This window comes from Pseudorca crassidens, chromosome 17 (genome assembly GCF_039906515.1).
Source record: "Pseudorca crassidens isolate mPseCra1 chromosome 17, mPseCra1.hap1, whole genome shotgun sequence".
In the NCBI taxonomy this organism is placed as follows: Eukaryota; Metazoa; Chordata; class Mammalia; order Artiodactyla; family Delphinidae; genus Pseudorca; species Pseudorca crassidens.
Window position 1 is genome coordinate 61,979,100 of NC_090312.1, and position 16,009 is coordinate 61,995,108.

At 40.1% G+C, this 16,009-nt stretch overlaps 1 protein-coding gene across 3 annotated transcripts in view; it reads right to left on the reverse strand.

Moving 5' to 3' along the window:
- ZBTB10 (zinc finger and BTB domain containing 10) overlaps positions 1–14,849 on the reverse strand; it is a 35,057-nt gene extending 20,208 nt beyond the window's left edge. Inside the window, exons 1-2 of one of the 3 annotated variants that reach the window (XM_067711998.1) lie at positions 14,739–14,849; positions 1,377–2,265 (exon numbers count right to left, since the gene is read on the reverse strand). In XM_067711998.1, the coding sequence (XP_067568099.1) occupies positions 1,377–2,265; positions 14,739–14,834 (985 nt within the window). In that variant the 5' untranslated portion in view covers positions 14,835–14,849. Of the gene's footprint in view, positions 1–1,376; positions 2,266–12,839; positions 13,865–14,738 lie in introns of those variants that run through there. The other 2 variants (XM_067711997.1, XM_067711996.1) reach the window with 2 other exon arrangements.
- Positions 14,850–16,009: the final 1,160 nt, after the last annotated feature.

Genomic DNA, 16,009 nt, shown 5'->3' on the forward strand with positions numbered 1-16,009 from the left:
CTCCTTATATTGCATGTTATCTATATAAATTAAAAAAAAACACTACAGGTTTCCCACCATACTACTAAATGATTAATTCATGCAGAAAAAGACAACGTAGCTCTAATTCTGAGAACTGCTTCAAGGTCTTCTACATTAAAAATTAAGACAAAACATAAAGTGCTGCTAAGAAAGTCTACTTACCATTAATACTTTAAAGAAACTACCTCGGGTTTTATTGCTAAAGACTTGATAAGTAGGAGGGGAAAGATCAGCAAATAGTATTCATTACACATGCATACTGATTTTCACATGATTAAAAATTTCTACCAATGAAAATTAAACCCAAACCTAAACAGCCAGAGGAACCATTTCACAGGATTATGGCATTTTGCCCTTTGGGAACTAACAACAATGATTCTCTTTAACAGAAAGTACTCCATCCCCAGATGATCACCATCATGTAACTCAGACACTGAACAGTTATAGAGCTCTGAAGCAACACAAGCACTAAATACGACAGTGGTAGAAAAGTCTGGGGTCCACATAGGAAAATCTCAAACCCACTGGGCTACTTCTTCAAATAAGTTAAACACAGACAATCAAATTAAACGTAAAGAAAAGTTTCAAATCTATTTTCACTCTTCAACAATGGTCCCCCACTCACTCCATTTTTTTAAAAACCTACACTACAAATGTGATATGTTGAGGTTCTTATATATATATTCCTTTGGGAATATATTGAAGAGAAAGGTCTCAGAGGCCTCTCTCTTACTTAACTAATGTAAATGAGAATGAAAATGAGGTAATAGTGGGACAAACTTAAAATATTCCAGCTTCTGAAAGATTTATGCGGAGCACAGAACAGTAACTCTAAACAAAGTAGAATAATCCCATTAACATTTGCAAACTTCTATAAAACAATTATATGTTTACGAAGAAAATTGAGAGTAAAGAATGTTAACTAGATCTCAAAAATGTCCTGAAATGACAAACGGATCACACATTACAACCAGAAGATTTTACCTTTTCCAGTACTGGGTACAAAAAGTGATCAGAGGCTAAAGATCAGGAAAGTCAAAGAACTATACATGGTGTCCACATTCCATAAAATATGGGCAAATTCCTATATTTAACACAACCTTTGAGAAACTCACATCTACATGCTTAGAGAAAAAACTAAGACACGCCAAATCTTACATTTAGTATAAGATTATGTAAGATATAATATGTGCTTGTTTGAGTGATTTTCACCCTTTTATTATAAGGACTCAAATTTTAGTATTACTTATATGTATTCTTTTTATAATGAAAAAATACTTTAAGAATACACACAAGATTATATCCAACCAGAATAAGAATGAAAACTGAAATACCTCTGTATATATAATATTTACCTGGTTCTTCCTTGATGAATGACAAATCTTCTTCTGGATAGGCAACAGGTGGCTGCATCACTGAGCAATCTTCTAAATTTGTTTCATTATTAGGTGGTATATTATAAATAAATCTCTTCGTAGCTTGGGTTTTCCTCCTTGTTTTGCCAGTCTCTTGAATTCCCTGGGAGCCCATATTATTCCAAATAAACACTTTTGTTTGACCTTGAGACTCATTTTCTGTCAATTCAGGTGAACCATCCTGGACCCAACTACTGTCATTCATTTGGTAGTTTTCTATTTGGCCCTCGTCGACGTTACAACCATCATTTTCAATTTTTACATTACTTGCCAAATTGGTAAGATTCCGTGTTGCCCAAAAACTGGCAATTTTTTGATCCCGTGATGAAGACAGGCCATCTCTGTTAACTGGTTTTCTATTATTATAGTCCACAACTACAGACTCTGGAGCTTCTGATTTAATGCTTATATTTAAGGCATCTTTAATGAAATTTCGGCAAGTTTGAACAACTTCACTCATTTGAAGATAGCTGGCCACTGTCATTACTTCAATGGCATTTTGGCTTGTGAGCACCAGGTTACCAGAATACAAGAAGTCCAAGATGACTGAAAAACCTTGAACTGCAGCAATATCTAAATGGGTAGTATTGTTTTGGTTAGGGCTTTCTTTGTTTGAAAAGCAATATAAAGTCTTAAAGAAACGGCTGCCTGCAACCAGGATGTTCTTATGAGCTTTAAAGATTTTTCCGCTCACCACAATGCTGACATCACAAAGAATACCCTTCTTCCTCTGTTCATTTAGTTGTCGAAGAAGTTGATAGCAATAAGAGTTCTCATTTGGCCTACTATTAAAGTCACAGTACCCCTCCTCTGATGGTATTTCTGACTCCTGTAATAGATGGAAAACATTAATATTAAATTCTATTTACTTTTTAAAGCCATCAGACCAAAGACAACAAATCATTATCAGTAACTTTTTAAAAAGCACTATGAAATACACTAATTTGTTAGTAATCATTACATATTGAGACTGAAGTGTTGACAATCCCAAATATTGAGAGGAAAGGAGTGAACAGCTTAGCTTGCTGCAAGCCACTTTTATCATAAAAAAAAAAAAAAGAAACATCCTGAGGATCAGCAGAATTTCATTTAAAGAATATGTATCACATATCATGTTATCTTTTCAAATATAGCTGAAGACATGGATTAAGAATTATTTAAGGGACTCCCCTGGTGGCTCAGTGGTTAAGAATCCGACTGCCAGTGCAGGTCTGAGCCCTGGTCCGGGAAGATCCCACATGCCACAGAGCAACAAAGCATATGCACAACTACTGAACTCATGAGACACAACTACTGAAGCCCACATGCCGCAACTACTGAAGCCAGCACACCTAAAGCCTGTGCTCCCACCACGAGAAGCCAGCGCACCACAAAGAAGAGAAGCCCCTGCTCGACGCAACTAGAGAAAGCCCACACACAGAAACGAAGACCCAATGCAGCCAAAAATAAAAATAAATAAAATAATAAATATGTAAAACTCTTGGCAAACATTGAGTCAAATAGTTTAGGTCAACAAAGTTAATTAAATCTAACTAATGATAAAGTTAGGACCCTAATAAAAAATGTGCTTCAAACTACAGGAATAACCAAGTATATAATTTCCCAATCAATTTTCAAAATGACTTATCTCTTTAGGATCATAAATACTATCCATCAGGTAAAATTCCTGAACTCAAAATTCTTAATGTTTATAATCTTCCCTCTTAGCAATCTTATAAGTACTCATTACAGTTCATTTTAGCATCACTAAAGCTATGGTAATTTCCTATAAAATAACATGTGATATCAACAGAAAAAATAAAGGAGTGTGATCTAGATTTGGAATGCTGCCTATGCTAGTTATTAAGCGTGTGTCCTTGGGCAAGTCACCATGCCTTCTTAAACTAGAAAGCAGTAAGTACTACAAATGTTTCTAATTAAGAACTTCAGGACTTTACTCACAGAGTGACTAGGTGTCTATTCTCTCAGCACCTTGCTCAATAACTTCGTAGATAACTGAAGTAACAACTGTTTTCCAGCAAAAAAACGTGCTTAGACATTTCTAGTAGAAAAGATAACTGACAATGCTGACCTTATTTAAGTGTTAAAGATTCATTACTTTCTTTGGCACAAAATATTAAATACAAGTCATTACTATAAAGTAATGAGATACATATATACAGATCCATGAATATATGAGCCTGGGAAAAACATGGAAAAGATACATGCTGGGAGGACTGATAAGCTTGGAGAGGAAGAGAAGGAGGAATTAGGGGGAAAAAGGGTGTAGGAAACAAAGCTGTTAGGACTGCAAAATATTTCTCATTGAATATTTTAAATGGTGGTGAGATTCCTGAAGCAATCCCACATCTCCATTTAACCCCACAATGGGTAGGGCTAAATTACAAAAATAACAGGTTTCATTCTGAGTCCTGAACACATGGGGTCATGCATATAACAATCCCAATTCTCTGAAACTAAACCAGATCACATAATCTATCTAAGAATTTTCGTGCTGCTTCCAGGTATGAGAAGTCAACTGAAAGAACCAAAACACTAGAATTCCGGGACACTTCAGTATTTCACAATAGTGAAACATTACAGATAACTGCAAATCTGGAGTACAAGATCACGACAGAATGAAGCGCAGAAAGTGGAGAATTTCCATTGCATTTCCAACTGACCCTTGGCAGCATCCCTATCACTTCCCAGAGCCTCAACTGCATACTTATACTTCATACTTATACTTACTGCATACTTATACTGCATACTCATACTTCATACTTATACTGCATACTTATACTTCATACTTATACTTACTGCATATTTATACTGCATACTTCATACTTATACTGCATATTTATACTTATACTTCCTGCATACTTATACTGCATACTCATACTTATACTGCATATTTATACTTCATACTTATACTTACTGCATACTTATACTGCATACTTCATACTTATACTGCATACTTATACTGCATATTTATACTTACTGCATACTTATACTGCATACTCATACTTATACTGCATACTTATACTGCATATTTATACTTCATACTTATACTTACTGCATACTTATACTGCATACTTCATACTTATACTGCATATTTATACTTACTGCATACTTATACTGCATACTCATACTTATACTGCATACTTATACTGCATATTTATACTTCATACTTATACTTACTGCATACTTATACTGCATACTCATACTTCATACTTATACTGCATACTTATACTGCATACTTATACTTCATACTTTTATACTGCATACTTATACTGCATACTCATACTGCATACTTATACTTCATACTTATACCTCATACTTACACTGCATACTTACACTGCATACTTATACTTCATACTTTTATACTGCATACTTACACTGTATACTTATACTGCATACTTTTATACTGCATATTTATACTGCAGTTTTATACTGCTTACTCATACTGCATACTTATACCTCATACTTACACTGCATACTTATACTGCATACTTATACTTCATACTTTTATACTGCATACTTACACTGTATACTTATACTGCATACTTTTATACTGCACACTTATACTGCATACTTTTATACTGCATACTTATACTTCATACTTTCACACTGCACTTATACTGCATACTTATAACTCTAAGCCCACCCCCACATTCTTGCTCTGTCAGACCAAAATATTCTAAATTGGCTATACTCTCCTACTGGAACACCCAATCCTAAGCAAAACCTGCTAACAGCCACAGTTGGAGTAAAGTAATCAAGTTATTCATGATTAAGTCCCAAATGTTTGCTTTGAGGGGCTGGAGGAAAGGAAGTGAGGTAAAAAACACATTTTAACTTTTAGATCTTGTACATAAACCAGTATGTTGTGAAGTTTCAAACTATTTAGCAAAGGGGATGGGAAATGTTTAGGACTTGTATGAATATACAAAGAACTAAACCAATACTAAAAATATCTAAAATAGTTACTGCTGTAGTATAATTTTCTACAGAAGCATCATACTGTTTACTTTTACTAAAAGACTTTTTACTAATTTGCTTATGCTCTCTATTCACTACAGCAAATTTCCAAACTGCATCTTTCTTTGATGCAAGCCTAAAACTAAGCTTTGCTATGCATGCCATACCTGCCCAGCAAAGCTCATTCGGTTCGAAGTTCTAACAGGTATTGTAGTAACAGTATGAATACTTGGAAGAAGAAAAAATTTTAAGCACTGATCAAAATTTAGCAGCACATCATGAAGAGTCTGTGAAGCAGTGAATTAGCATTTACAAGTCAAGAGGTGCCTAAAGTTTATACACTAGGCAGTTCAAAACACTTTAAAAAGGAGGTGGCTACGTCATAGCAGTTATTTTAGGCCATGGTGACTGTTCTGAATTTTCTGGGCCAGTCCTAATTTCTGTAATTCTCTGCCATTATCAGACCAAATGTCCTAATTTTTAAAAATAACTTAGACAAAAGCCTATCCATCAAAATATTTGCCCATTCCATTTTTGACACAAACTATACAAAACCAAACACGCTATTCAACCACTATTTTTTCTCATTACTATTGTGCAAGAACAGTAAAGTTACCTGTTTTTACAAGCAACACTAGCTGTTTCTCCTTCAGTATCGATCAGAGCACTATGCCATGTTTCTGTAGCACCTATTAAACATGCTCTTCACAATGAAGGGTTTACAAGTCAAGAGTATATGTATTCAACAAGTGGGAGTATTATTTGAGGATATGGGTAAAACAGTGCAAAATATGCACTAAAATAAACTGCCAATATTATTTGCTGAACCAAATAAATTCCTAGTACTAAAGACAAAAATCATAATAGATCCCTAAGAAGTCATCTCTCTCTCTAGTTCTTTAACATTCTATGTCCATTCTCAGTATATTGATAAACATGAGATATCACTGATAAGTAAAAATATACTGATAAAAAGGTTTAAATATTTCCAAAACTAGTCTTTTTAAAGACCAGTTGGAAAATTTTCTATTCCCTTTCCCAAAAAGGAAAACACGACTTAGCCCAGACATTAGTCTAAACTAGATAAACAAGGAGATTTTAAGGAAATGGACAGTCAGACTTCAAAAATCAGATAATTTGCTATACCAAAGGATCTATAAATATGAAAAGTCTTCCGTTATTTTATTTGTGAAGATGCTCATACGTAAAATTATAATTTTAGATCTGGAAGACACCTTAATTAACTTTTCCAAAATTAAGAAAATATAGAAAAGTATACATTTGGTTAAAATCCTCACAGCTTATTATCTTCAAATTTATTTCCAGAGAGGCCAAAAAATAGTAAATATTTTACTCAGAGAAAAAGCTGCTAAAATCTTGAAAAATCCTGACTTTACTCACTTATTTAATAAGCATGAAGTGAATGCCTACTTTAGACAGGTTGTACACTGCAGACCCAAAATGAATTAGTTCCCAACCTGCAGTTATCACTACTGAGCAAGATTCTTAAGGTACTGAAGAGTATAACAAGCATGTTATGAGAGCAGAGAGGAAGTGCATCTAATCCAGTTTTTTTGGAGGTGGGGGAGGAGATGCTTTTTGAAAGAAAGATCTGAGCTGAACCTTAAAGGATGCAAGAGTGGAATGGCAGGACGAGCACTCTAAGCAAATGAGATGGCATGAGAAAAAGAACCAAGATGGTCTACAGATCCTCACAATTCTAGATTTATGAAAGACCTTCAAGGTGATCCCAAAAAAGCCCAAGAAATGCAAATATGCTCTTATGAATGTTTTTGGAGCTAAGTGTCTATAAGTTGCATCAGATTATCAAGAGATTTGAATCCTGCACAAGATTAACCACTGCTATAGGTGCCTACAGAGCTTTAGAAGTAGTGATCTGACTGAATTCGCAGATAGAGATGACTGTGGCAGCAAAGTGGAGGATAATTATCAGGGGATGAAGACTAGAGATACTGTGACCAGGGGAATCTATTGTTAATAGTGCAACACACTGCACTTGCCAAGAAACAAGGACCTTAATTAGGTAAGAGAGATAATAATGGGGGAAGAGGTAGAGACGCAGAGCCTGGAAAAAAGTTTGGAAAGTAAAATCCGTACTTGAGTGATTAACTAGATTTCAAGGTAGGGGTGGGGAGGGAGATCAAAGGGTCTTCACAGCATTCTAGCTGGGGGAGCTAGATAATGCCACCAACCTGTAGAGAATCCAAGACCACACTACCCAGTCTCCCCATCCTTCTGAGGGGTACAACGGGAGAGGGAACTTCAGTTGCAGTGAGCTCATCTGTAGTCAATCCATAAATTTAAAAATGCTATTTGGCTAAAAAAATCAAGTAATTAGTATTTACCTCCATACCCAGAATTACAGTCCTCTTTTGATAAATGGATTAGTAGAAAACACAATTTCCAACACAAACATCAAAGTGTAAGCTAAAAGCATTAAAACCAAAAATCTTTACTACTTTTGCTGCAGCAACCCACTGGAACAGTATACTGAAAGATTTCAAACATCAGTGTCCACTTACAAACCCAAATTCAATTTCTAGTAATGAGGACAAACAAGGCCACAGCGAACATGATGCCAAATAGGTGCCTGCTAGTAGTACTGACAAATTATGTAACAGTCAGTAGAGAAAGAAAGGAAGATCTCCTTTGCAATCTTCTATCACTTCTCTGATCTCCTTGAGAGATGGCATCTTTCCTTGCAATTTAAGTACTATCCCTAGAAATTCTAAATCTATAGGCCTGGGGTATTAGCCTTCAGGTGATTACAACTTCCAACCAATTTTAGATGCCAAAAATATGCTTTATTACGAGCTCTCCTCAAAATCCACACATACACACTACACAGGTGCTTCTAAACAGCAACTTACACATATTTCATCGTGGTTCTCCCCTGCTTAAAACTGCTAAATAGTTTGCCCATTGTTAGCAGAATAAAATACCAATACAATCATTTCAACATAAAAAGATCATCCATAACCTGGAGTCTGTCTACCCATTCAAACTTGATTTTTCATCCTGCTCAACAACCAAATCATCTAACTTCTCAGACACATCAAGACATCAATTTCCACTATGCTCAAGCTGCTTCCAACTGCAATGCCTGGAATGCCCTCCCCTCTTCAACACTTATTCACTTAACACAATTAAGTCAGGAGCCAATTCTACAAGCTTCTCCCAACCTTCACAAATAGAATTGATGACTTTCCTTAGTGTCTTAACTGTAACTTGAATATACTTCTAACATGGTAGCTATCATTTTATGTCTGTCTCTCCTTACTAGAGTACAAGTTTCTTGAGGGCAGAAAAATGTCTTATTTATATAGGTTTATCTTCAGTGCCTTGTATCTACCTAATATGTGTACGTAAGTTTAAGAGGGAGAAACAAGCCAATTCTAGATACACTGTAACATATAGTAAAAACCACAAGGGAAAGGAACCAGCTTTTACCAAATCAAACACAATGAATGACTGTTCGAACCTATTTAAGTATTATACAAACTGATTACTTAATGGGCCATAGGCTCCGCAGTCCTCTGTAATACCTATTTCTCCTTCCTAGTGAAAGGTTTTTTCAGTCTTTCTTCCAGTCTTTTGTTTGTCTTTAAAACAAACAAACAACTTATTTTTGCCAAATGCAAAGAAGGCTGGTAGATCTGTCTCACCTTTGCTTTTGTTGCTCACCAACATATTCCAATTAGTAATTTTAATCAGATCACTGATCTGAATTAAATATTTACTTTCTGGAAAGGTTAACTAAATTTATAACAATAACACATTTGAGTGCATGTTTTAAGCTTACTAAACTGGAAAGAGTTGACAGAATGTGTGATTTAGGCTACGAAAATTTCACAACTGGGTAGAAAGTGATCTGAACCAAGATACAGTGGTAATCACTGTTATTAAAGCAATTTTAAGTCCTCTGGGCCGAATGGTCAAATCCTACATGAGCTAATCACTGAACCTGACTCTTAAGATATAGGCAGTTGTTACTCAAAACAGAAACTACATGTTGTCCCTTACATCCTTATAAATACAAGGGTATTTCTGAAATAGAAGGCTCCAGAACAGATTCTGAAAGCATATTTATGGACTCTCCCATGAGCAATCCTTAACAACCAACATCCAAATAACAGAAGAATATCAAAGGTTTTAAGAATGTGCCACAGGGAATTCCCTGGCGGTTCAATGGTTAGGACTCCACACTTCCAATGTAGGGGGCACAGGTTCGATCCCTGGTTAGGGATCCCACAGGCATGAGGTACAGCCAAAAAAAGAGAATGTGCCACAGTTTTTTGGCCACCACCATGGAATTAATGGAAAATAATTTTTCTCTTACAGAAGGCATAAGAAACAAAAAGTAAAGTAACCCTTATTCACATACTGATTTGGCCAAACTCTTAAAAAAACAGGCCTCCATGTGCTCCTGATTACGTTTAAATAAGAGAGGATAAACACACAGATGCGTCTATGTGCAAAGACTGTGGAAGTAGATAGAAGAAATTGTTATTGGGAGGTGAGGGGGAACTAGGTAAGAGGGAGACTCATCTATTATTTATCCTTTTATACTTTTCCAATTTTTGAAAATAAGCATGTATTATTTTCATAATAATAAAACTATCTTGCTAGTCCTCTGGGTTTAAAAAAAAAAAGGGAGGGGAGGATAAAGGGAGTGAACTACACCCTAGCCTCAAACTTAATTCTTGCCGGAGGAACTCCAAAACTCTTATTTCAGCATTTTTAAGACAGGACAAGGCTAATGCAACATACTTCTTACGAAGGTAAGAAAAACTGCATGTATGATGAGAAAGTCTCAATGTGCAAAGAACTGAATGGCCAGAGTCTCTAAAAGTATGAAGAAGAGAACTGGTTTGCTCTCTAGAATCAAGAGTGATTCCATGAGATAAAGTGGCTCCCAAACTGAGAAAACTGGTAACACTGAGACATGAGGTACCAAGTCCCCCAAAAAAGTGTTGTTATAGTTACCTACAACGAAAATAAGTAATGATGACAATAACAGTTATCATTTACTGAGTGATTACGTCCTGGCATATATACTTTGCATACATGAGGAAACTAGAAGTTAACTAACTCATTTTCCTGCCAAGAAAGAGGATTAGGACTCAGGTCCCCCTTCTTTAAGCTCCAGAATGCTCTTACAGATTGTGTTATACTGCCTCCTACAGGTAATCAAAGGCTACATGGAATGGAAAAAAAGTGATTAACTCTGCCCATAGGAAAAAATAAGTCAGTTCTTGAACCTGACACTCATGTAATAACAAGACAAAAGGATTCTATAGGTGGTACCTGGGGTCAATCACAAGGTAACACCTCAAACTAAGGTTAGTTAGAATGAAAACAAATAACATCCAAAATCCAAACAAGGGAACCAATAAATAGTCATGTTACACAAACATGACTACTAAACTTTATTACTCTCAGTCTAATGAAATAATGTCCTAAGAGAAAAAAGGTGGTCTAAAGATTATATCTGTAAAAAGGGAGTTTAAGGGGGCAAAGGGTAAGGGAGGGGTAACTCACGGATTAAGTTCAGGAAAGGTTTTACCTAGGAATGAATTCCCTAATCCAGACATATGCCTAGGGGAGAAGGATACACCACACTAAGTCTATCATAAAGTTATCCAACTAATTCCCCTTCCTCTGATTTCAGGTTCACTAAGCAGCTAATTATAATTTGTACTCCCATTCAGATCTGCCTACACGTAGACTACGCTGAAGAAGATAAGAGTAACTGGTCCACTGGATTAGGAAAATTCATTGATTGTCTTTTTAAATGTTTCTAAATAACCAATTTACCATTTAGAAAAGCACACTTTCATTTTCACAAGCCTTCCACCTCTCCATCATACTACTAAATAACCTCAGGAATATATAAATCTTTAAAACCTCTAGACTCCTCTTCTGAAAAATGGGAACAGAATAATTACTTGGCAGAGTAAGGGACATCTGTATTCGGCATACAGAAGACAAGTTTGGCACTCCAGTGCCCGAGCTCACAAAGCTAGTAATTGCAGAAAGCTGAGATCTGAACGTAGATTTACTCCAAAACTTTTTTTTTCCATTGCAACATTCCTTATAGACTTCAGTCTCATTTATCACGAAGAACTGTAAGACTTGGGACAATTTACTTAACCTTTCTGGGCCTTATATCTTTAAGTGACCTTCCTTCTAGGGCTTAGGCAACTAAAACTTGTGCAAAAACTGTTGCCATTGCCCCCTGAGAAAAACAACCCTATGCTTTAACGTTAAAGCCTCAACTTCTGAGAAACTTCTGGGCTACAGGGTTATTGGATAGTGCCTAACTAACTCCAGTATAAGTGTTCTGAACAGCAAGATCACTCCAATAAAAACACAAAGGGACTAATATCCGAAAGGTGACTTTCTAAAATCAATGGCTAGCAATACAAAAGAATAAATTCCATCCACCACCACAGGTTGTCTAAAAGTCTTCGAAGCACTGATCAACATCTGTTTGGCTTGAAAAAGGATTATCAAAATGGTAAGACTATTATCTTTAGACTAGAAATATTAAAACAAGAGCTAAGAACAGCTAAAGTATAGCTTGTTTTATAACTAAGAACTTATGATTTTAAGGAATCCGGTAAATACATGCTCTACCAGTCCAAATCAACTACTTGGTATAAGTAACTTTACATTAAACATCTCAAATATTCTAAGTTTAAAGTAAACTGCATTTATAAGAAACTTTTTGAAAAGGGGGGATTACAGAAAATCTCAGCACAAAAATCTGGGTAGAAGGAAACAAAAACTACCACAATTTACCAAAAGTATGCCTTTGGAAAGAGAAGTTCAACAAGTTTAATGGAGATGAACTTAGTAAAATAATCCACGAAAAAGGAGTTATGCACGTAGCTTCCCCTACATTTACATACTGCTCTCATATTTCACATTATCCTGATATGATAAAAAATATTTTTCTCCGCTGGATGTTCTCCTAAAAGGGGTTGCGTCAAAGATTAAGAAAATTGTTTAATTCATTCTTCAAAGAGTTACCAGATTTGACTTCCACCGGCAAGCTGAAAGACTACCAACATAAAGCAGCTTTCCTAAAACCACAGCTAATAACATTTTGACCCCACAAAGCTAACCTTACAGGGTTAAACCCTTCCACCTCGCGTATTAAACTTTCCTTTTGATTCAATCTGATGGGCAAAGAAATCTGCGTCATGAAAAAATTAAAACAAATTCAGCGCTACGATTAGAAAATTGTTATTCCCCCCTCCCCCGGTAACTTTTGAAAACTTGTTCCCAGGTTTTCTAACCCCCCCACGCGTAAGCTCCCGACACCTCTCTCCCAACAGGAAAGATGTCTTCACCCAGGAAAACGGGGTAATCAGCTGATAAACCTTTCCCCCGAAGCAGACGCAGAATACACCGTACCTGGGCGTTGGCTTCGTGGAGTTTGTGCTCGGTAGAGACGTGGTGCCTCAGAAGGAGGGTTTTCTTGTAGTTGCGGGTCCCTCGCGAAAGCTCGTCGTGCCCCACAGGAGGCAGGTCCCCGCTTACCCCGTCCTCGGGGGTCTTCTGGCACCAGCCGCAAGACATAAGGCCAGTATCCTTGGAATAGCGCAGCCAGGGAAAATCTTTGAGCCAGGAGGTCTGAAAGGAGCACTGGAGCTTCTGCATTAGGGACTTGGGCCGCGCGAGCGGGAAGTGCTGGACAGTCTCTCCTTCGCCAGCTCCCACTCCGCTGCCCTCCGCTTCGTCCCCGCCATCGCCGCCCGACCGCCTGCTGCTGCTGCAGCTGCCGCCTTCCGCCCCGCTGCCGTCGCCCAGGCTCGCCCCCTCCTCTTCGTCCTCGGTGCTGTCGCTCAGGGACGCGCCGTCTGGCATCAACTCCTTCCCCTCCAGCGCGTCCAGCTCCAGCTCCACGGCCGCGGGCCCTCGCCCATTGAAATGCCTCAGGGGCCACGCCGAGGTCTCGGGGCGGCCGCGGCTACTGCCATTGTTGCCGAGCCCCCCGCCGCCGCCGCCGCCTCGGAAGGCCAGAGTCCGACGGTTCCTTTCCGCTAGCAGGGGGCCCCCTGCGCCACCGCCGCCCAGCGAGGTGGGGCCGCCCGCGTCTTGGGGGAGCAGCAACTCCTTGGTTTCCTCGGCGGCGGCGGCCACCCCGGCAGAGGCCTCCAGGTCTTGGGGCTCCAGGCCCTCCAATTCCACTTCCTCGTCGGCCCCCCGCCCATTGAGCTGCTGCGGCGCTGGCGGCTGGGGTTGTCTTGGCTGGGGGTGCTGGGGCCAAGCCGAGGCCTCCCCGCCAACGTTATTGTTCGCGGAGCCGCCGCCGCCGCCGCCGCCGGTGACCAACCCGCCTCCTCGGAACGCCAGCGTCCTGCGGTTCATTTCACTGAACGACATGGCGCGCGCCGCCGCCGCCGCCGCCGCCCGGTGCCCCGGCTCGCGCCCGGCCTCGGGCCGCGTCCCGCGCGCTCCCCCTCCGCTTCGCCCCCGCCCCCACCCCGGGCGTTCCGGTCTCGCGGGGCTCGGCCTCGCCCTCCCGCCCGGCTCGCGCTCGCTCCCCGGGGCTGCCTCACGCGTCCGCCGCCGCCGCCGCCGCCTCCCGCCGGGCCGCCGCCTCCGGCCGCCTCCTAATCCTCCACCCCCGCCCCGCTGCGCTCCGGGCAGCGTCCCGCGCGGAGAAGGGGGCGGGCGGCGGAGAGGTGAGCAGCGAGCCGGGGCGCGTGGGGCCTTCGAAGTTGAGAGGCGGAGTGCGGGGAGACCCTCCGCTGCCCCCTCTTTAAAGCCGCGCGCACAAACCGACCCTCCAAACAGATATCCTTCCTCCGGCGCGCCGAGGAGTCCCAACCCGCTGCCGGCTTCCGAGGCGCTGAGGGCAAGAAGCACGTTAAACTGCCGGGCTCCGCCACATAACGAACCGACAATAAAGCCGGCGGAGCGTTTCCGTCCGACCAGGCCCCGGCGGAGGTCGAATGGCAAATGAACAACGGACCGTGCGCCCACAATGCACCGGGGTAGCAGTAACCGCTGGAGGGGGAAAGGGTGGGGGCCGAGCTGGGGGAGGGGGGCTGGGCTTGGGGCTGGGCTGGGGTGGGGTGGGGGCGCCAAGGGACCGGGAAAGGGGCCGGGCCGCGCCTCCGGCCTGGGGGCGGGGGTGCGGCCGCGGGGAAGGAAGTCGGCCGAGGAGCGGGGGACAAAAGGCCGGGCGGCGGGCTGGGGGTCTCGGGGAGGGGGCGGGCGTGTGCGGCCGGGGCCGGGCTCCGCGGAGGACTAACAGCTGGCGAGTGTCAGGGTCTGGCCGTCTCCCCGCTGCCCGCACGCACCTACCCGCGCCCGGGAAGCACATTTTCCTTCTCTCGCCACGAGTTCACCTGGGACTTTGGAAATAACTGTGCGGTGGGAGCTGCGCTCCAGCCTTGTCATTTGCTGGGGGTGGGTGGCGGTGCCCAAGGAAGTGAACTTATTTTGTTCCTTCACAAAGACTGAACCAGGCTGTGCCTTTCACGCGAGGAGGTTGCAACCACGGACACCTCCTCGTCTGATGTATTGTGTGTGCGAGGCAGCACCTCAGGCCCAAGGCAATAATCATTTCACAGAAAATGCACCGCCCCGAGTGTCTTATTGCTGTGATGAAATGGAAATTTAAATAAAAGGTCGAACACGTGCGTTCAGTGGGAAGTATTGACATGGGTGTTACATCACCAGCAGCCAATCAGATAACTCCAGTCGTGTTTATACTTCTACAACCACCTTGTGAGTATTACAGTATGTCATAACGTTATAAATATTAGGCAGGGTTTTCCCCAAGAGTGGGGAGGAGTCTGCTTATACAGACGCTGCGTGCGACTCCGAAGATCGTGTGTGTAAAGGCAAGAATTGATTTGTAAGACTTGTTTTTTTTTAACTGTTTACACTGCATTTGGAATTTAGAATGATTAGAAGAACAGATGGAGCTGGAAATGAAACTCTTACAATAATAATCGTAGTCAAGTTTTTCAGAAGATTTTCCATCTTAGAGCCCTTATACTCCTATTTAAAATTTTTTAATATGCTAAATTTAGCAAAATCTAAAGTGCTTAGATTCATTTTACTATTTTGAAATGTGAAACAAACTTGTAAAAACACAAGAAGAAAAAATAAAAGGAAAAGCAAAAAAAACAAGAAGTGTGAAATCTTAAATTATTTTTATTCAAATATATTTCAGGTTAAAAGATTTTCAAACTATGGAGGAGTTTTTACTCTCTTAAGAAATATAATAAGAGGACTAAATGAAACAGTGTATGTAACCTTAAAAATAACTCAGTAAATTAAAAATTTAAAAATATATATTAAATTTTAATCACAAACTAATGTAAAATATGTTCAAGATAATTATTGAGTGGGAAAAAATGATATGTTACTTCTTACATTAATATATGTCAGGACGTGCATGGGGAAAAATACAAACTCTACAGTTGTAGATTATCCTGTGTTAGAGATTTTAATCTTCTACATTACATATTAATGAAAATTGTGTATGTTTAATAAAGAGCATGTGTTACAATTTTTAGGTTCTCTAGTCTTGTGATTCAGAAATTTCTTCTTTTAAAATAATATTT